Here is a 23,229-nt window from a genome sequence, read left to right as displayed (position 1 = left end):
TTCTAAGTTGCAGACTGCAGTATGTAAGCATGCCTAAGAGAAAGTCAGTTGGATAAAGCCACGGATAGTATCCATACAACCTCAAGTAAAGGAGTCTCAAGAATTTCGACTGTACCATCTCCACCATAAGGCCATACTTCAACTGATGCGGTGCCCAAACAATAGACCCATTCTCAAGTCTGCTTCAAAGTGATGAATGCTGAAGCGGGTGGAAACCGCTCGCCAGGTTACTCCACCTACTATTTTCGTGTTTTGGGGAACTATTACCGGCAATACAATTAATTGCCGTAAACAGTAAAGTTGCTCGTTTACGGCCCCCTAGAACTAGATAGTGCCACATGACATTTCATGACACCGTGCGCAATGACGACCGAAAATAGCATGAAAGATCACACCTTACTGCTCTAATTTTGTCCACGATCCTATTTCGATTGCTGGCAACATTAGAATTGACAGATCACCGATCAGCGAACTTTTAAAATCTGTAAGCATGGCTGATGAGGTGTCCGCGACAGATTGTATTGACGATGGTCAACCAAAAACCGCGAAACAATTGGAAAAGGAGGCAAAGAAAGCTGCCAAACTCGAGAAACTAAAACAAAAACTCGATAAAAAGGTTACCGCCCCTGTAGCTACCAAAGAAAAAAGCGAAGTGAGTACTAACCTATCTTATAGCCAACAATAGTGAAAGGGATTATTATACTATATCGTACAAATTGTGCAATAATACTCTAATTATATACTGAATTGTTTTAACATTTAATGCAATCTCTTCTAGATTATTATGTATCTGTTAATACAATTAAATAATATCTCATCGCAAGCATATTGCTTAGTCAAGACCATTAGATCGAAAATGAGTAAGTACTCTTTTAAAGTTTTAAACTATAAAGACTGGTGATGACAACTTTTGTTTTATTTGTAACCATCATAATATAAGATGTAGATGCAAACAGATGAAAAATATAGAAGTAGGTATGACGCAAAACTAGATCGTTTTGCGTCATACTTTAAATATTATAAATTTTAACATAATTATGTAAGTAAGTACTTAGGTACCTACCTAATTATAAAGAAAAATTAATTTTACGGATGTAACTTTATATGGGCCTTTTTACTGGTTCTCCGCCACCGCTCGCTGTCATCTGTCAGTGAGCGCAGTGTTGCCAACCGAACTATAATTATAGTACATTTTCGTCTGCGTACTATTTAAAAAGTATAGTACATCAAAAATACCACAATTTTGAAAAATGGAATTAATTGAATTCGTCGGTTGTGCGAATATTCCTCATTGCGTTTAAAAGTTGTCTATATTGTCGATGTTTGAAGTACCGTAAAATGTTCGTACTTCAATCACAGCAAATCGTAATAACGTGAAGCGAGGGACGTAGTAAGTATAATCTATATAATATAAATAATATAAGATCTCAGTGTGCGATATTAGTCTATGGACGTAGTCTTGCGTTGTGTACTCTAAAAAACTAACGTGACATTTAATGACGGCGGCCGGTGTTAGCATTTTTCGGTCATGAGAGGTGTTTTAATAAAGCAGGGCATCAGAATTTCTCGAATTCTCCGTTATGTTTATGTGACAAACAAAAAACTTACATTTTCAACACATCCTATAATTTTTGCCGAAATACTATAATGTCTTAGACCGCGTACTATAATTCGATGACAGAAAGATAGCTGAATTCCAAAATGGCGACTGACAGATAAAGACGACGAAGAACCAGTAAAAAGCACCCTTTATATATTTCTGTAAGTAGCACTAATCAGTACTGTTAGTGTGCATTAATATAATAAAAACTGTAAAAAAATGCCATTGTGTATTGTGTGTGAAAATATGTAAAAACAAAATCAAAAACCATTGAGAGTAGTTATCACGGATAAGTGCACAGGAAACAATATTAATTATTCTATACTTATGTTTTTTAATTGAATATAGATCACCCTTTCAATGGTATTACATTAGTGACGTCATTATTTGCTGGTGTCAGTTGCCTTTGCCTTGTATGTTTGTATAGAGAAAAAAGACACCGATACAGTATAGAAATTGGCTCATCTAATAGAAATTATAAACCCAGAGGGTAGGAGTGAGACAGAATTAACTTTTATAGCGCGCGGCTTAGGAATACTTTCTCGCTCGCACATCCCAAGCGCACCAGCGTTATCACCTGGACGGCGAGGAAGGGGCCGCCTAGTTCACTATATAAGGCGATGCTCGGCCTTGAACAATCGGTTAGCATTGGGCCGGACTTGGCCCTGACTCAGCTTAGCATAGTAGTCTTGCTTGCTCTGACAACGGTATACACGGTTAGCCGTGACCCTATCAGAGTACAGTGAGCTATTCCTGCTCACCCAGCTCAGCACATTAGTCTTGCTTGCCCTGACAACGGTATACACGGTTAGCCGTGACCCTATCAGAGTAGAGTGAGCTATTGTAGTGAGCAAGGCACAAGCTCAGGTTTCGCCATAGTTCCACTTTCAAAATCATATCGAACCTATTTTACATTTATTAAGAAAGTCCACGAAAGTACCCTTATGCTTAATAAATTTATTGCTTTTTATTTTTCAACAAGGCCCAATTACAGCAGTGTAGTGGTAGCAGTGAAACAATCACAAAAACACCCAGGTTTTCAGAAAATCACATAAATTTATTCAGATCTCACCGTCAATCAAATCCCTCAGATTAGAAGCCAGTACCTTATGCATTAAACTACAAGGGTAGCATGTATTCTGGAATCGCAGCATTTTTATCCCATATACATTATGATATGCATAATTGAGACACACACATTATTACCACAATTTTTTTATTTTTTAGAAAAAAGTAAAGGAAGTCAAGGAGAGCGCTGTTTATGATGCTAATACTGCGGCCGGTGAAAAGAAAGATGTCTCCAATCAGATGCCTGATGCTTACAGCCCTCAGTACGTCGAGGCGGCCTGGTACTCCTGGTGGGAAAAACAAGGATTTTTCAAACCTGAATATAATGTGAGCTTCTAAAATAATCGTTATTATTTTCATTCAACACTTGAGTGTGAATTTTAACATTTTTTAACATTTGTTAAGCGAATGGCTAATGAAAGAAGACTTTCATATCGTCGGTCCCTATTAAAAAAGTTGGATCTGCAAAATGCTATTTTTCAGTACGAGCAATCAAAGATGTTTCACCAAATATCCTTTGTGACCTATTGCTTGCCATAATGAATAAAAATACGGGTTATAGAAACTTTTCTAAACGTTTATAAAAACATCCGTCTGTCCGGTGAACATAGCAGCAACTGTCAGATCCGACGCATCTTGCTCACCCACGCCCAGCAACAATGTCGGTTGGTAAGAACCGACATTGTTATTCGGACGCTCTCGGTAGATCCGTCATTTTTAACTTGAATATCTCGAAATTTTTCAAACAAACAAAACTGTGATTGTGGTATAAATGTTTAAAGTGTTTAAATAACTTTTACGTAATAATCCGAAAATGACAAAATTTCAGATCCGACTTTTTTAATAGGGACCGACGATATCTTCCACCTGAGGCTAATATGCTCCTTCGAAGCGCCCGCAGTGGACTTGTAGACTCAATTCTCGTCTCTAAATTCATTTGAGCAAATTCTTCAATTATATCAAAGTACATACTATAGTAGTACTAACACAAGTATTCAAATCAATCTATAGTACAGCTATGGTGAACCTATGGCACACGACGCGGTAATTTTGCTGGAACGTAAAAGAATCTTTGATGACATCAATTTTATACAATGAATTTGCAATTTTTACAAGAGAATATTGACTATTCTTCATCACACTTCAACTCAAGGGCTTGTGCTGACTACCAGCTAATCTTTGCAAAAAGTAGAGCTCCATACGCTTCCATCCTCAAATGCAAATGAGAATTTAATTGCGTTATTTAAATATAACCATAAATATTTAATGTAATATTGCAGCGTAAGTCCGTTTTGGAAAAAAACCCCAAAGGCTCGTTCATGATGGTGATCCCTCCGCCGAATGTGACGGGGAACCTTCACTTGGGCCACGCCCTCACCAATGCGGTGGAGGACTGCTTCACTCGCTGGCACCGCATGAACGGCAAGACCACGCTCTGGAACCCAGGCTGCGACCATGCTGGTATCGCGACGCAGGTGGTCGTTGAGAAAAGGTTGTGGAGGGAGGAGAAAAAGACGAGGCACGATATCGGCAGGGAGGACTTTGTAAAGCGTGTTTGGGACTGGAAAAATGAGTAAGATAAACGAAAAAATTTTGACACACTTGTGCGTGGAAAATGATGCCCATAAAACTAGTATTAATTAATATGTCTTACTATAAACATACCACTTAAGCGTGGAGTTCGATAGTCTTGACGGAAAGTATAACTTAGCGACGCCAATTGAACGAAAATGATGCAATAGGCTTCATGTAAGAGCAGTCCGTAAATAATAAGAGTGACAATAATTAAAATTACCCTATGTAATTCGTGTGCAGTAGAAGAAATCGTAATTTGCGCAATTTCAATGTTAAATTGTTCCAATCTACAAACTTATCTGAAGAATGGGATGGGGTAGCCACTGTCGAAAACTACCCAATCAAGACTCGTAACTGGACAAAATCTGACATTCGAATTAAATTTTCAAAATGGCGTCCTATGGTAGTTCGTAGTTCCATTTTTGGCCATTCTACAGATAAGTTTGTAGGTCTGTAGATATCAAATATTTTCACAACATTTTAAAACATAAACAAAAGAGCCATTTTCAAATCTACTATTTTTATTGCTATAGTAATAAAAAAAATGGATCCAGTATGAATATTAAGTATACTGGATCCGCAATGCATTAATTCATTCAGTTATCCACTGATAAAATGACAATAAAATTATTTAAAGTTTATATTAACTATTAATTTGTAATTATTCAATTTATATTATGCGATTTGCGTACTTATACCATTCTTGACAATTTTTTTTTAAAAATAGTATTGGGTAATCAAAATGATGGTGATGACGATAGGCGATACTAGTTTAATAACTGTCATTGTATTTTGGTTTATTCCTATGTAGTGTTGAAGTTATTTTGATTTCCCATAGCTTGACATTCTATGTTTCTAGGGCTTGATGTTTATTTTCAGTTGAATTTTTAAAAGTAATATACATTAACACTTTCTGAGGGCTGTCCACTGTTGTGAAATGGTTTGTAATACTTCACTGTCACAAATGCATGGATTTAGGCGGAATAAGCATAGTTACTAAATTATGTGGAAGAAGTATTATAATATAATATTGTGTATTCATTTTAATTAATTTATGTTATTATTTATATTACAGTAAGGGCGAGAGAATATATGAACAGTTGCGTTCGCTCGGCTCGTCATATGACTGGAGTCGCGCCAGGTTTACGATGGACCCCTCCATGTGTCGCGCCGTCACCGAGGCATTTGTCCGCCTCCATGAGAGCGGAGATATCTACCGAGCCAATAGACTTGTCAACTGGTCCTGTACCTTGAAGTCAGCTATTTCTGATATTGAAGTCGATAAAATGGAACTCACCGGTAGAACCATGTTGTCTATACCAGGATACACCAATAAGGTTGACATTATAAGCCTTTTTTTGACTTGAGCCCTTCTCTACGCCCTATTTGATTGTTCGACATCACTGCTGGTTTATGGTTTTACAAACCTTTTGATTTGATTTGACCTAACGAACAGTTTCCTAATCTTCATTGATTGAACTATGCCAAAGTACAGCCTGTAGAACTCGGCATTGCATTGCCTGAAATTGTCCCTGCCAATAATTGCCCGTAGATACAGTAGAGAATTTTTCCTTCAAAAATGTTTAGTGTTCATTCACTTCACAGAATTACAACCCAGGTTTCCGAGGTATACGTGACCGCAGCCTTTATAAGTGTCTTGTAACTCAAGTTTTTCAGAAGAGTGGACGTGTCATAAAATGGTTTATTATGTAGTAAGTAGTGACGTAGTACTCGTCTGCTGACATGATTCTGATATTAATTTTCTCTGCGACATCATTCTATCGGTTCCCTAGAGCAGTGGTCCCCGACCCCCGGTCCGTGGATCAAATGGTACCGGGCCGCCCAAGGAACATTAAATTATTTCCATAGTTTTGGATATCAGTGGAAGATGAATATCCATATTTAAGCTGTAAAGCTATAAATTTATTAATGTAATTTTCAGCAACCTATTCATGCAAAAAAGCATTTTTGTCCATGTCGTCAATAAAATCGAAACAAAGGAATAGACTGGACGTGTATGCAGCACTTCGTCTGTCAAAGACAGCACTGCAGCCAAGAATATCCAATATATTAGCAAAGATGCAACAGCAGGCTTCGCATTATTTTGTTGAAAAAAACCATTGTTTTTGTTAAATTTTAATTGTATCAGACTGTTATACGTATATTTGTTAGTTATAGTTATGTCTATCTGTCACAATATAAGATTAAAAAAATATTACATAAAAAACCACTTTTATTTCAGTATTAGTGGTCTGTGAAAAAATTTTCCTTTTTTTACTGGTCGCAGGTGTAAAAAGGTTGGGGAACTAGAGAACCAAGGTAGATGAAACCAACGGTTGTACTGTTAAGTGCGGTTTCTCGTGGTGTGATGAAGACTTTGTATATTTTCTACTTCTGACTGAAATAATATGTAGGCCCGGAGACGACTGATTAAGGATTACAATCTCGTTTTGTATTTCACTTTTTATAAGGATTGTGGTTGAATTAAAGCCATGTGTGCTTTTTTCTGCAGGTTGAATTTGGGGTCCTCGTATCGTTTGCATACAAAGTGGAAGGAACAAATGAAGAAATAGTGGTGGCCACGACTCGCGTGGAGACCATGCTGGGAGACACGGCCGTCGCCGTCCACCCCAAAGACCAACGGTACAAGCATCTGCACGGGAAGTTTGTCACGCATCCGTTCTGCAAGAGAAAGTTGCCCATTGTCTGTGACGATTTTGTTGAAATGGGATTCGGAACAGGTAATTTACTTTCTGTAGTTGAACTGTCAATAATATTAATTCTCTACCTCTTCAGGTAAACAAAATCGAATCAGGCAATAGTCATCTAACCTATCCAACTGTTTTTTTTAAATATTGGATGTGTTGTATGTGTGTGCTCAGTTCATATAAGCGAACACTACTCAGTATGCATGGCTATGTTTAACACGCAAGCATAGTTCCTACTATCTGTATTAATTACATAGTATGTATTATTTTAGGTTAAATGTAAAATATGCTGAATAAGAAATATATTTAAAAAAGTCTATCCATAACAAAGAGTTTGGACTATAAGTGTTTTTGATAGATGCAAAAAAAAAACTGTTTTGATATACAGTAAAACCTTGATTTTGCGGACCCCAATTTGACAGTCTTCAGATTTAAAAATAAAATTTCCAGCCTGTATTCCGTTCAGAAACTATGTTCGGCGCATGATTAGCGATTGATCACACAGTATTGCGTGCAGTAATCGGTTCTGTTATGTTTCATGACTTTCTGCAACAGCTTTAATGCGTGCCGACTGATATTATGACGTTATAATGTGGTTTTATTTTTATTTTTGTAAAAATTTAACATACAATTTATTGTAAATAGGTCAACTGACTAATTTGTCAATCTTTTAACTCACACATTCGGAAGATTTTCTTAATTAAATAACGAACTTTTAGTTTTAACAGACATCCCCTCACCCCAATTACCCGGTTTTACTGTATTTTCAACATTGGAATAAAATTTTGCGCCTGTAAAAATACATGTAATATATTAATATAAAAATTGAGCATATGAGGCGTCTAATTACAAAAAGCGACAAGTCCACAATTCGATATTTGCGGGAAACAACGTTTTTATGTTTCAAGCTTCAATTATTTGTTTTAACGTAAGATTATTTTTTCCGTTGTATTCTATGTCGAAATCAGAACCAAATGGCAATTTGTTTCAGCCGATAAACTCTTTAATGTAATAAATATAGGCAAAATAAAATTGACGTAGCGCTATCCTGTACATCACTTTATAATTTATTCTGCATAAGGCACATATTTCCGTGGCACTGTCATGAGTTTACCAGATGCTACAGCATGGGAGACGCCATTTACAATATTGAACGTTCCCTCATTGGTTGACTTAAATACGCGCAAAATCAACCAAGTTTTAAATAATATGAAACACGGACTTGGCGCTTTTTGTAATAAATCGAGACTTAAATTATTTTTTTTCGTAGGGTTTTGTCGCAAAGAATACGTGCGTATTTTTTTCTCGATTTTGACCAAATGTGGACTTATCGCTTTTTGGAATTAGACGCCTCATATAAACGATAATAATTGTTCCATTTGTACCAATTATTGGTACAATGGAAATGTTCATACGTTATATTAAATATTAATGGAAACACTGCATCATAAAATTCGACGAATGACTCATATTAAAGACAACTTAGTTGATGGCTGTTAACTTTGAAGGAGAACAGCTTCAAATTGATCCCAATGAAAAATACATTTATTTTTGTAATCAGAATGTGCTTTTGAATAAATAAAATGTTTCAAAATAACAACTTTCCACATATAATAATTCCACATATAAACAACATTAGTGTTTTTAAGTTCATCTTGACAATGTTTACTTCGATATCTTTGGTAGAGAAGGATATATTATATTATATTAAAACCGTTTATTTATTATCTTTATGTTCCAGGAGCCGTCAAAATAACCCCAGCTCACGATCCAAACGATTATGAAGTTGGCAAAAGGCATAACCTTCCATTTATCACCATCTTTGATGACGATGGCACTGTCATTGGGGACTGCGCTCAATTTACCGTAAGTTTTACTTTAAGTAATTTAGACTTGGTAAATTGTTAACCAGCACATTTGCATTGATAATAATATGTAACATCCTTTTACTAATAATATAGGTACGTATATAAATCACGTAATGATTGAAAATTAATAATTTGAGGTATCTTTGGGACCTAAGTCTGAACAATCTGTCGAGCTAGTGGAAAACATGTATCATCATCATCAGCCTGAATCTATCCACTGCTGGATGAAGGCCTCTTCAAGCTGCTTCCACTTCTCTCGGTCCTGTGCATTGCGTTGCCACGTACTTCCGCAGAACTTTTATCATTTCATCGATCCAGCGGCCTCTAGGTCTACCTTGCGGACGTTTTGTGCTTCTTGGATACCACTGGATTACTAGATTTGTCCAATGATTGTCTCTTCTTCGAGCTATGTGCTCGCCCATCCATTTAAGGCTTTTAATAAACTCTATTACATCGCAAACCCTTGTCTGCTTCCTTATTCACTCATTCCTCTTTTTTTCCTTTCGCGTTATGCCCAGCATGCACCTTTCCATACCACTTTGTGCTACTCTAAGTTTCTGGATCTCTCTTTTACTTGTTTCACACGCATATGTGATCACGGGAAGCACACACTGGTTGAACACTTTGCGCTTTAGACACAGTGGAAGGTCACTTTTGAAGACATTATTCAGGCGCCCAAAAGCACTCCAGCCTAGCTTTACTCTGCGAACAGTTTCATCAAATATACATTTGTTGTCCCAGATAGATGTAGCTTTTCACCTGTTTGAGCTGAGTGCCATTGATGAGGATCTCTTTTTGGCCCGCAAAGCAGTTGAACATGACTTTCGTCTTTGTTACATTTATTTTCAAACCTACTTTGTTGCTTACTTCAGCGAGTTCCTGCATTCTGCTTTGGAGGTCTTGCGAGAAAATTACTATGTCATCGGCAAAGCGCAGATGACTCAGGTATTCTCCATTTATGGGGATCCCTTTGTCATTCCAGTCAAGTTGCCTGAATAAGTCTTCAAGGGTAGCTGTAAATAGTTTGGGTGAGATTGTATCACCTTGTCGAACTCCTTTGCTGATAGGAAATCTGCGTGATGGTTTATGGAGATTGACAGATGCTGTTGCGCTACTGTATATATTATTGAAAATATTTATCTAGCGCTCAGGGATTCCTTGTTGTCTGAGTGCGTCGAGTATTGAACATTTCTTTATCGAAACGAACGTATAAAACCCATGCATAGTGGCAGTTTGTATTCCTGGCACCGCACTATGATTTCTCTGACGACTTGGATATTTGGATATTTATTGGAAACATGTATATTATATCATTATTATGCCCTATTTTTTCTCATCCTATGTGGATATCAAGATTTCAGTATATTATCATAAATTACACTTGAAATTGAGAATCAAGGTATATATTAGCACATCAGGTGATGCTGGTTATGGCACTTTTTTTAATTATTCATTTGTCAATGCCATTATATAGTAATATGTATTTATATAATTGGTAGACTTTCTATTGAAGTTTGCAATTGATTGTCAATCGATGAAAATTATGTTCCATTATCAAACCATATTTGACAATATAAAATGATGTTTAAATTCAAGAATAGACCTTAAAATCACATCATAAAATACATATTATATCATGGCAAATAATGCATAAATCATAAGAGAGTCAATTCCAAAATTTAATGGAAAGTTTACAAAATATTTGACTATAATATTACTTATGTTTTTTTTTTTATTGCAACACTAATATTAACTTTAAGTTGGTTTTTTAAAGATTTAATGTTTTGTATATTTAATAGGGGATGAAACGTTTTGACTGCCGGAAAGAGCTGTTGAAAACCCTGCAAACCCTCGGTGCTTACAAAGAGACCAAAGACAATCCCATGGTCGTTCCTCTCTGCAGCAGATCCAAAGATGTTGTCGAACCTCTCATGAAACCACAGTGGTATGACTATTTTGCTTTGTCCGTTTGTTCATTAAATTTTCTTAAACTTGTTAATTTGTGAGAGTATTCCAGTATATTTGGATGCAAACATATTCTTTAAACATCAATTAAATCATATTAGAGACTTTCCCTGTATTAGTTACACAATAACTATTTTTTTTATTTAACTAATAACTTTTTGAGAATGTAACATACTTTATTGAACCTACATAATTTGAAACATCAGAAAAAATAAGCGTGCCTTGAACTCGCATTCTATCGGATTTACATTGATGTTATTTACCAATTGAGCCACCTGTGTCCTACTTAATTACGATGGAATTAGCTAATATTATATTATGATCAATGAAATGCTGAAATAGCCTACAGATGTTCTGATTTGGTTGGGTGGTCGAGCTGATGGGATCAGATGGTTAATATGAAAATGTAAACAAAACTCCCGATGTATTTTACAAACCTAATATTAATAAAATATGTAGTTACTTACCTATATTACAAATTACTTTAATAAGAATTTAAATACAAAATAACATTTCCTACGATAATATTTAAAAGCCAAAAAACAATAAATAACAGAGCCTTACAACGTCACATTATGACATTCAATCTTTGGGTTGTCTGTGGCAATGTCGGATGATTTCCCTTAGTCAGGCTCAAAAATCAGTGTATATATGAATATAATATGTATTAGATAAAACATATTCATTTTTTTACTGGTTTTAGTTACATTATTTTAGTTTCTGTCATTTACAGTAAAGTGAAATATACAAAATGAAAAAACAAAGTCAAACAATAGCCTTGAAAAATTAGGATCGACCTCAATTTTTCATATTATTTGATAAATTGTATAATAATTATTAGTTTGCCATTAAAAATATATATTACTGTGTATTTGAAGGTATATCAAATGCGATGAAATGGCTGCCAATGCTGTGAAAGCAGTAAAATCCGGAGAGCTGAAAATAATTCCTGACACCCATGAAAAGACTTGGTACCACTGGATGGACGGCATCCGAGACTGGTGTGTGTCCAGGCAACTGTGGTGGGGACACCGCATCCCTGCATATAAGGTCACCATCCTTGGAGGAGGAGACAATGTTGCTGTAAGTTCTAAATAGAACGTCCTATGAAAACAAAGCAACGCGACTAATCGGTCGGTCAGGCGAGATTGAGCACCGACCGATCTGTGCAAACAAAGCATAATAAAAAGTATCATAAACAATTCTATGAAAGCGAAATGAAAAATATTATAATATTTGTGACGGGACCATAATATATAGACGATAGATCGAGGAAAACAATAAATCGGGGAATGGTTAATGCGGGATTATTTAACATTGTTCTTATGGGTGTTTGGCGGGACTTTCAAAAATGAACGATCCGTGCGGGAAAACGATTTATGCGAGAACAGTAGATCGGGGTTCTGTTGTATTACGTTTGGTGTTTGTTTATATAATCGTTTTTAAAAAATTTTTAGGTGTATAAAAAGTCAAGATTTTGCTATGTTTACTCTCTGACTAGTCAGATTCAGTATTCAGTCTCATTTATTGCCATTTGAAAAGTATTGACTTCGGTGCCTCAATGGCAATGATATGATATGTACGGACATATGTAGAACGTAAGCCGTCATCATTCTCATGGGTTTGTTTTCAGTAGAATGTTTTACTACTGTCCAACAACAAAAAATCGGCGATAACAGGAAGTCGCTGTAGTCGCATATAAAAGACTTCTCAGTGACACACCTATCATGGCGGTGACGCGTGCTAGATGTAATAAACCAAAAGTTTACTAATAATAATTCTAACATCACACTTGATAGTTTTGGACATATTTTTATTATAAAAAGCTTCAAATTACGTAAATTGATGAATCCGTATACCACGGGAGCGTAAAATGAAATGATAAATTTGGGGGCGTTCCTCATCTGAAAACGGATGTGCGATTAGCTACACTGGAGGGGATTGTTAGTTCACAGTTTAACACGTGGACAAGAAATTCTTATTCGACAATGCAAGTACACAATATGTTATTGATTAAATTCTGTCTCAACACGAACCTAGTTTGGTAAAATTTACATATCGTTTAGAATATTATCTGTTATTTTAACTCTGTGGCACTTTTTTGAGATTTTGACCAGTGCAAGATAATATGATATTGAATATTGTACTCTTTCACACGACTAAAACTGATATATTATTATCTTCTTGGATGGTTCTACAGAGTATAATGTATTTAACTACTTCGGTAAACATTTCAAAGCGCTCTCCGAAAAGTCAGATTTTGCCAAAGATCCACGAAACGATTTTCAATCTTCTAATAATCATGTGACAAATTATGAATATTATATTGAACATAAAATAATACCATTCGTAAAAGAGCTATGTTTAATTAAATTAGAAAAACATTATCACATTATTTTTGTTTTTAATATAATATGTAATGAATTGGGTGTTTTATTGACTTTTAGTTTGTGGTACTACTAAAGTCAATTAAGTACGCTTGTAAACTTTTATGATTCTTAAAAAACCGGCTGTCATATTAAAGATTCAAAGTGAGTAACTGTAAATTTTCAATTCCCTTACCATGTCACCAAAAATAATTTTGAACTGATGACAATATTTTTGTCACTGATGTTCAAAATTTAAAAATACTGATATGCTTTTTATACACTTAATTTAAAAAAAAAATTTGTAATATGATGGAGAAATAAATTCTTAACAACTGACTGTAGTAGAAAGTAGACTTTGCAACTAATGTGTCTTCTCATTTATCACTTTTGGCTGCTAAAAAAGGACACACACAATACTCCAACAAATGAAGAAGAAAATGAAACGTTTGCCACCAAAAGTAAACGTAGCAGACGAAGACGACATCGCAAAGAGAAAGAGGCTACTAAGAAATCACCTACAGTGCAGAAAGTTATCAAAAAATCTGTTAAAACAGTATGTTTGACCGCAAATCGACTGTGTTATGCCTTATAGATCAAGTAACGTGTTCACAAAACTAATTAACTTTGCTAATTAAAGCTTAATCATTTAAAAAAATGTGTGCAATCTAATTTGCACATTGTCACTTGATTCAAAACTAAAAATAATATCGATTGATATCTTTGCCAGTTTTTTTTTCTTATTTAAGTTGAAGGCGTCCAGAACCATGTAATTTTTTTAGATATGTTCCTTGATCTGTAGAAGCAAGACACGGTTCAAGTAATACCACTTTTGATGCACCCAATGTTGAGGTTTGCATGCTTTCCTTACAGCTTAATAGCGTTATGTATGTTCTTTTGTGAAAATTTGACAAACACATTGCGCTTAAAAATTGTATACGTCCACCAATGTTCCACCGAATCTTAACACGTTGATCGCCATGGGGGTCACCGGTAACCGGCATTGGATTACGTTCAGGGGGCCATGGGGGTCACCGGTGACCGGCAAAGAAGACCTGCCTTAGAGTTGTTCTACAGCGCCGGCGGGCACGCGCGCAGTGCATTTTTCGATACGCGGTGACTGGCATGGCCCTTCTGTATATTACTGCCACTTGGCCTGAAAATATGTCTTCCCAGTCACAAAATATAGGCTCACTAATGTAAAGAATGTACATAATGAAAAAAAAAGTTTTCCTTTAAATTGTAAATGTGTTTTTGTTGATATAAAAATAAAAATTAAATAGATTATAAAAATGTAAGTTATAAAAAATATGTAAATAATAAAAAAAATAGAATAAAAAAAATGATTATAAGGTATGTATACGTATATTTATATTTTATATTTCCAGTTTATGTGTATCCAGATATTATGCTACCCAATTTGAAAACTTTTATTCCGTATTTGTGCCTTTTCTGTTTATTATACTATCTAAATCTAAATATAATTCGACCGCGAAATGGCACCATGCTCTCGTCAACACATATGGACAGGTGACCGGCGAAGTGGCCGGCCCGGCGCAATAGAATAAATTAACTTGTTGGCGCCGCGACGGACACATGTGGCCGGCACGTCATAAAAACCAATATTTACGTAAAAAAATCATCAAAATGAAAAAAAACATTATATTCTTTCATTACCTATCAAATAATACCTTAGAGACAAATAATCATTTTTTAACTATTTTATGTAAAACTAGTTGGCGATCTATGTGTTAAGCTATGCTGCTTATGCCGGGTCCACACTGGTAACATGTCGCCGGCAACCTCGTTAAATTTTATGATAATTATCATAATTGCTTAAGGTGACGCATCAGTGAAACGCCAAATAATGTTCAACTGTACGCGCGACGAAAATTTGTACTTGCTTCGCATTCATTGAGAGAACGTGGAGTCGGGCGCACGTCACTTTGCTGCGTGATGGCGACGGGCCAATTAATTCTAAAATCGTGTAAAGATGACTAAAAACTTTACCCATTTACTTTAAAAAGAAAACATGTCAATGAATATATTATTATTGATACTAATAGAATAATAAACAGAACATAAAATGGACGTATGTTGGATTTCTATGAGAAATAATATTTCATTTGACAGGCGTCATTTTCACCCGCGACCCGCAATCCGCACATCGCCTAGCAACGATCTTTTTAGACCGTGCCTCAACTAATGCATGGCCTTAAGAGCCCGATGAACAGGAACAAGGTCATTCATAGTTCATTCAGAGAATGATCTCAGAGTTGAAAGGACGTCATTTTAATTCAGTCTAACCTCAAAAACCTCTAACCATCGGGGATTTATTTTAAGAAACGCAATAATTATTAATTACAATTCTCGGGCGAATGAATATTATTATTATTATTCCCTTCAAACATAACATGTATGCGACGTAACCTGAAGCCAGCCGAACGAATACAGGGCTGTCAAAATAATATCAATCTAATTTTACGTTTTAAAAAGTTACAAATTTAAAGTTAAAAATAGCTTACTGAACAGATGGAATAATTACATAATTCCAAGCGTCAAACGGCATACAACATTTATCTAAAATAATTATGAAAAGACTGGCTGATTATGTTATGTTATTTTTGTATTGTTCTTATTTTTTTGCTTATCAAAATATTTCACATATTATCTGATGATGTGTATTTTGGATATATCGTAATATGTATCTTGTCTCATTAAAATTGATATTAAGTTGATATAGCATAGGAAAATCTGTAAATCATTAAAATGTTAATTTTGTTATAGTTTTTAATTAAACCTGTACAATTACATATTAGATTTAAACACTGTTGTACTATGTAACTTTTATAATATCAGATATCCTTACGTGAGATGGGCAAGATAAAAAATAAAACTGTAGGATGTCTGCAAAAGATTAAACAAAACCCATCTCATTGGATACCCGAATGGTAAGCAACTGTATCTATATATTATATTTTTCCGCCAAATTGCACACAATTAAAAACACATCATAAAAATAAGTAATTAGTCTTCGACAGCCCTGGTCGATAACTTTGCTATCTTCTCAGCGACGCTAGCTTTGAATAAAAAAATGTGTGGGTGTCTCTACGTTAATAATATTTTTTTATATAAATTATTTCTTGCAGTGGCTTTACTTACCAACAATATATATTGTACCTACCTATTTTTATAAAAGTAAAATTGCGTTACTTGTTTGTAAAAGTGTCAGACTAAATTAATTAAACTAATCGGGTAAGTAATAAAAAGTCATTAATTGAGTTAGCAGTAGTAACCAAGTAAATGGTAGAATTCCATTTTAAAAGAAATGAAAATATAATTAATTATATTTTCATTTCTTTTAATAAAAAGTCACTTTCTTTTTATAATAAACAGACATCACTATATTACACTTTTTTTTTAAATATGCATTAGAATTAAACAATGTGTACCTATTTTTTTAATAATTATGTAATAGGTCTTACACATTCAAAATAAATACTATTCAATAATAATGTTTTTTGGATAGCACATGAAATAAAAATGTAGGTAGATATGTATTTCAACATCCTTCGTATGTTTAGCTCTCGGACAATTTCTGGTTAAAACGTTATTAATATATTATTAAGTTTATATCGTGGCTATCCATCATATTGGTTACAATATTTCCCACCAAACAGATGATTAACAAATTGAATTTAGTAACATTTACGTATATTAGAAGATATCATTTTTTGGTCACCCCATATTTTATTCACGTTGACAGTGTTATGTTATGAGAGATCATTATTTACTTTAGACCAAAGCATTGTCGGCGACCTTTGAATATTACCAGTAGAGCAACAATTCCGGACCACATGTAAAAAAACCATATTTTCAATTCTCAAGGGCAATTCTGTAGAGCGTCCCCTTAAGAAATTTTACTATAATTATCATACTTATCGTAAAATTTAACGAGGTTGCCGGCGACATGTTGCCAGTGTGGACCCGGCATTAGACACGCAGAGTATAAGTGACAACTTCATAAAACATTTGCTAAAATTTATTTTACAATACATTGTTTTAATGGGTTTGTGCACCAAAAAGAGCTTTTTTTAATTACTGTTGTCAGTGATTTAACGGGCAAATTCAACTGAGTTGCTATTTTTATGGTGTTGTAAACTCCAGCTTGTACCTATGCGCAAACAATTCTGAATATGCACTGTAAAAATTCTCATGTGGTTAATATATTATGCAGATGAGAAAACTTGAAAGTCGAGATGCCATTGATACAAAAAAAAATTTTACAAATAAGGTTTTATACTGAAAAAAATGTCAGATTACGGTTATGTCCCGTGTAACCTTCTAAATAATTCAAACACAGTTCAAACAGCGATGTCCCATATAGAAGATGATTTTTGTGGTAAAAACTTTTTTGTGGTTTCTTTGTCAAAATCGCTGAAGCAAGTTCTAGTTTGTCATAAGTGCAATTTTTCTATATAACAACCTTCCAAATTCCTTAAACACCTTGGTTTTTGTGAAAATTAGTAGACCCAGGTAATTTTTTTTGCATATTTCATACGTTTAGGCTTCATCTCTATAGATGAGCATGAACCAATCTCTGTTTGTGTCTAACTGTCTGGTCAGCGAACAGAACAAACAGAACCAAACTACTGTGAAGATAGGCATCAATAAAAATGTATATTGCCTGTGATAAATATTAAGGTAATACATCAGTGAAACGGCAAATAATTTTTAACTATAGGCGCGTCGAAATTTTGGACTCGCTCGCATTCTAAAAGAGAACGTCGAGCTGGAAACACGTCACTTGACTTTACTAATAGAACAATAAACAGAACATAAAATGGACATATGTTGGATTTATATAACAAATTATATTTCGTTTGGCATGCGTCATTTGCACCCGCGACCCGCAATCCGTGCATCGCCTAGCCACGATCTTTTTAGACCGTGCCTCAACTGATGTACAGCCTTAACAAACTGTCCATTATGCTAGCTTAATAAATCTAATAATATTGCATATAATTTATTTATATTCCTAATTTTTTTTAAATAATTGTAATGTCTTTATCTTTTTTTATGCTTAATATAATAATTAAATAATAATTCATGCGTTTGTCAGTCAAGACCACCTCCTTCCTCATGGTTCTAACAAACACAATTGGTTTGGCTTATGCAAAGGCCAGAACTAGACATTATAAAAATGATGAAATGTATTTGTAATGAACACACATAATTTTAAAAGACCCCAATAAATACTTACTAGAAAATAACATGACGCCGGGCAGTATGTTATTTACTGGGGACTAATAAAGAATATTATATTCTCAAATCTTATGCATTATTTGTTCAAAATTAAAAATAGTGTATTAGCATCTTTTAATGTTCTGAAGTCAAAAACTCTGACCGACTATTCCATTCTATAATTTTGACAATCGTAATAGTAATATTATTGTGTGTAAATTTACAATAGAAAAATACTCCTTAGAAAACAGGAAGACCAAATATATACATTATATTGATTTTTTTACTCTGAAAAAGTTCCAATTGAGTTCTCAGAACATTGAAAAAAGGACTCACAATTAATTCGTAGTTCATTCGCAAAAAAAAAAGAATACAATAATATGTCCATTATTTTTTCAAAAGAATTATGGTCACTGTTAACATATTATGTTCTTATTTTTCGAGGGGCCCAGATTTAAGGTGATACCTAGAGACCCAAATTTTTTAAGCTGTGCTAAAAATTAATCGAAAACCAATTATGTATGTACTCAGATGTGCATAATCTTTGTTTGTGCATGCTATATTTTTCTTTGTGTATATAATAATTATATATTTTGTAATACTGTAAAGTTGACTGATTTATTTTGTATTGTGTTTTTTATTCTGTATTATAGAAAATAATATACACATTTTATAGAATTTAGTGATATGTGTGAATGATCTTTGATTCAATTTTATGGTTGATAGTTTTATAAAGGTAATATAATAAGAAGTATGTAGAATTCCATTTATCTCTTAGTGCCCATACGCACTTGCGGCAAGCCGCCTCGCGGCCTGCCGCCTATTGTTTTTTGTATGCCGGCTAACCGCAGCGGCCTGCCGCATATCGCACTTTGCATACAAAAAACGATAGGCGGCCTGCCGCAAGTGCGTATGGGCACTAATATTGTATTACATTAGAATAATTGAATTGTGTTAAACTTTCAGGTGTCCGAAGAAGAATGTTGGGTATGCGCTAGGACTGAGGAGGAAGCTCTCAAGAAGGCTTCTGCTCAGTTGAAAGTAGACACAAGCAAAATTAGCCTCCAGCAAGATCATGACGTCTTAGATACCTGGTTCTCTTCCGGTCTTTTCACCTTTTCAATATTCGGCTGGCCCGATAAAACTGATGACTTGGAGGTTAGTCGCCGATTACTTAATTTCATTTCATAGGTTATTTATTTATCTATAGCGAAGCTGGTATGTATAGAGAATCACTGGAGTCAATCAACATATATACAGTCATTATATAGCAGCATTTATTTTCCGAATGACCCACCCATTTGATAGCCACTATCAAATTTACAAAACACACCGGAATATTTAAAACAATACTCAGGGATGGTCCATCTGGGCTCTTTCATATCCAGTGCCATGACAACACAAGACAACCATAAGTTATTTTCATCAGGAACATAGATTTTTTTCCAGTGAAACTTACATAACATAGACAGAACTACATAATATGTATATATTTAACAAATCAAGTTGTCCAGTTTTGACCAAAAATGAACTGAATATCCAATTTTATTCCTTATTCAAAGTGGCACACACATGTTCTATGAACATTTCCAAAACTAGTCATGCAGTCAGTATGACGGTTGAAAAATATCCAATTTCAAAATGCATCTTGTCCGTCTGGTGGCAATTTTCAAATATCATCTTTTCCATTGTTACAGAAAGACTATTTTGAAACTTTCTCTCAATACGGGAAAGTATTTATCATGTTCCGCAAAACTTTCAAGTGTTTGATTAGAAAACCTCTGTAGTTAAAATATTAAAAGCACCCGCCCTATGGCCCAAGATTAAAATGGTTATTTTTCTATGTAGAGGTTCCACACTCGTTTTTTGTGAATATCTCAAAACAGAACAAAATGGACAAGGAGAATTTTGGAAATAGGCGACTCAGTTATATTAATATTATTTCTTAAAAATATTAAATGCACAAATGAGTCCGTGGGTGCATGCAAAAGTGCTCGCGGGCACAAGATTGGGTATCAGCATTGGAATTGGGATGTAGATAATGCATGCACAAAGCCATATTATATTTGAAACAATTAAATTATAAAGACAATGTGTTTGAATTCAGAGTTAGTAATGAATTACAATAGAAACTCATATATATTTTGGTAGTATGTATCATTAAGCGATGATATTTTATTAAAGATTATTTTTATTATTTCAGGCTTTCTATCCCGGTACTCTCCTAGAAACAGGTCATGATATTTTATTCTTCTGGGTTGCAAGAATGGTCTTTATGGGACAAAAATTACTAGGAAAACTACCTTTCAAGTGAGTATATTTTAATACATACGAGGTTGATATCAATTCATAATTTACATAAAATATCACATCCTTTCTACTGTAGAGAGTTAGATATATCTTCAAATATCACTCACAACACCGCTGCGATGGTAACACCGGTTGTATGCCTGCCCATCGAGCATTAAAAACTTTTTATTTGGTGTCTTTGTCCGGCACAGTCTCATCCTGACTCAATTCATCTGGTCATTACTTGATAGAAGTTTAGTACCTTGATTCTTCTTCTTGCAAATTAAATAATCAAACTTCTTTCTAAAAAGTGTAAAGTAGGTACTGAAATAAATTGATTTTCTTAATCGATTTAACCCGATCCTAATATATACTACTAATGCACCAAAATATGTGTTGGGCTACACCGAAACTAACACAATGATCAGAGAATCAACTGACACATTTTTGATATAGTGTAATGATGCAATTTCTTCCCATGAACAGAGAGTAGGCAGGGCTTAATGTATTATATTATTTATATTTAAAAAAAAATATCAGGTGACAGTGCCACCTGTCAACATTCTCAGTCATCTGTCAAACTATTATGAGAGTATCCTATCATTGTTTTCTTTCATGACCCGATTAAAATAAACAGTTCCTTTATTTGCATGTCAGTTTATTTTTCAAATTTAGGATTTGCGTTTACGTGTATGTTTTCTCTCACCTTACCCCTTTTAATATGTATTCTCCCTGTCTCGCGCTCTCCTACATGTTTATATGAGTTTTCTCTCAAGCGTTGCAGATAAATCAAGACAAATATATTGTGATGGTTATTATCGTCGATTTTGTTTAGATCGCGTCTGTTGTATTGCATTATCTTGCTCAGTACCCCGCCTACTCTTCCTTACTTCCTATCCAAACTATTCAACACGGATCGTTTATGATTTAAATTCTTTCGATCATAAGATTTATTGTATTGATCCAATGAACAAAAGTTTCCCTTGCCAACTTTTTTAGACACTACACTACAAAATAAATAGTGAATCAATGCTCAACATTTTTGTTAGTCTTTTTTTTCATGTTTTAATTTAATTTGTATGTAAAACAGAGAGGTATATCTCCATCCAATGGTGAGGGATGCTCACGGAAGAAAGATGTCAAAGTCTCTGGGCAACGTCATCGACCCCATGGACGTGATCCGAGGAGTGACACTGGAAGGGCTACACTCGCAGCTGACCGATTCCAACCTAGATCCCAAAGAAGTAGAGAAAGCAAAGCAAGGCCAGAAGCAGGACTATCCTAACGGAATACCAGAATGCGGAACAGACGCTTTGAGGTATTTAATGGCAGTATTCTAAACCAATAAGACGCTGATCGTCGGCGCTGACGACAATGCGTAGCTATTTGGCACTGACTGTCAGTCCAGACTTGTTCTAGTCTCGTGTGGATCGCCCCGAAGTACATTCGGTGAAATGCTTGTCAAAATTGTTGCCGTGTATTACTAATGGAGAAAAACAACAACGACTCATTTTGATTGTACCCATTGTAACGTACGCTCAGCGTGACACTGCAATGCTCATTGGGAGAGAAGGCGCGCACGGTCGGCGCCGATGCTATCAGCCATCAGCTTTATTAGGAAACGCTACATTGTGATAATACATATTCGCTGATCAGCGCCAACAGTCAGCGTAACTGGAAAATCAGCCTAACCTATCCAACTGATGCATATTAAATATCAATGGTCCAATTCTTCACCGTTCGAATTGATTTTTTAACATACTTACTATTTATTAATAATAATTATTAGTTCTTGTAAAAATAAATATTTCGTGAGCCTGCTCACTTATATTGAAAAGCAGTTAAAATCCCGCCTGGCTAAGCAGTCAATCTTCCAACTATCTGGTAATATTTAAAAAAAAAAAAGAAATACATTCAGGAAATACATAATACTTATATCTTTTTTCTTCAGGTTTGCTTTGTGTGCTATGACTCAAGGGCGAGACTTAAACTTGGATATCCTGCGTGTTCAAGGCTACAGATTCTTCTGCAACAAATTGTGGAACGCTACCAAATTTGCTCTCATGTACATCCAGAGTGATGGACAATTATTTGATGTAAGCTATTTTGCAAAACATAATATACGCAAAGCACTAACCGGTATGTTGTCCATGCAGCAATTTTTACATTTAAAGACAATATTTTATTACGACGGGTAGAGAAGAAATTATTTAAGAGTTGCTAATTCCATAAACCTTTAGCCGGCTCTCACATCAAAAACCCGTCTCGCCTACAACGTGTCGAATACATCGATGTGTCGTAATCGTTATTCTAAAACACACGTTGCCAAATGGAGCTCCGCAGATTGGTCGAATGCGACTTTTTAGTTTGAAAAAAAATATCTACTGTTGCAATCGACAAGTTGCATGCTTCTCGGGCTGTGAGTCCAAGACGCCAGGACGCATGCGAACACACACCTATGGTCATTCCTATACGTCCTGCGTTTCGAAGGTTACGTGCGACTGTCACTAGGTAGGTGTGCGCAGTTTTCATATGTAACACCGGAT

At 34.9% G+C, this 23,229-nt stretch overlaps 1 protein-coding gene across 1 annotated transcript in view; it reads left to right on the top strand.

The window, feature by feature from the left end:
* Positions 1-462: 462 nt before the first annotated feature.
* ValRS (Valyl-tRNA synthetase) overlaps positions 463-23,229 on the top strand; it is a 28,623-nt gene continuing 5,856 nt past the window's right edge. Inside the window, exons 1-12 of the mRNA XM_085944941.1 lie at positions 463-652; positions 2,828-2,995; positions 3,949-4,241; positions 5,319-5,580; positions 6,756-6,984; positions 8,693-8,817; positions 10,619-10,764; positions 11,663-11,867; positions 19,361-19,552; positions 20,598-20,704; positions 21,774-22,001; positions 22,635-22,779. Coding sequence (XP_085801067.1) covers positions 491-652; positions 2,828-2,995; positions 3,949-4,241; positions 5,319-5,580; positions 6,756-6,984; positions 8,693-8,817; positions 10,619-10,764; positions 11,663-11,867; positions 19,361-19,552; positions 20,598-20,704; positions 21,774-22,001; positions 22,635-22,779 — 2,262 coding nt within the window. The 5' untranslated portion in view covers positions 463-490. The remainder of the gene's footprint in view (positions 653-2,827; positions 2,996-3,948; positions 4,242-5,318; positions 5,581-6,755; positions 6,985-8,692; positions 8,818-10,618; positions 10,765-11,662; positions 11,868-19,360; positions 19,553-20,597; positions 20,705-21,773; positions 22,002-22,634; positions 22,780-23,229) is intronic.

Source organism: Rhyacophila brunnea, unplaced genomic scaffold (genome assembly GCF_057557595.1).
Source record: "Rhyacophila brunnea isolate RB1 unplaced genomic scaffold, BYU_Rbru_1.0 scaffold_17, whole genome shotgun sequence".
Classification (NCBI taxonomy): Eukaryota; Metazoa; Arthropoda; class Insecta; order Trichoptera; family Rhyacophilidae; genus Rhyacophila; species Rhyacophila brunnea.
The sequence above is the reverse complement of the archived record's forward strand: the minus strand, read 5'-3'. Positions and strand labels throughout refer to the sequence as shown.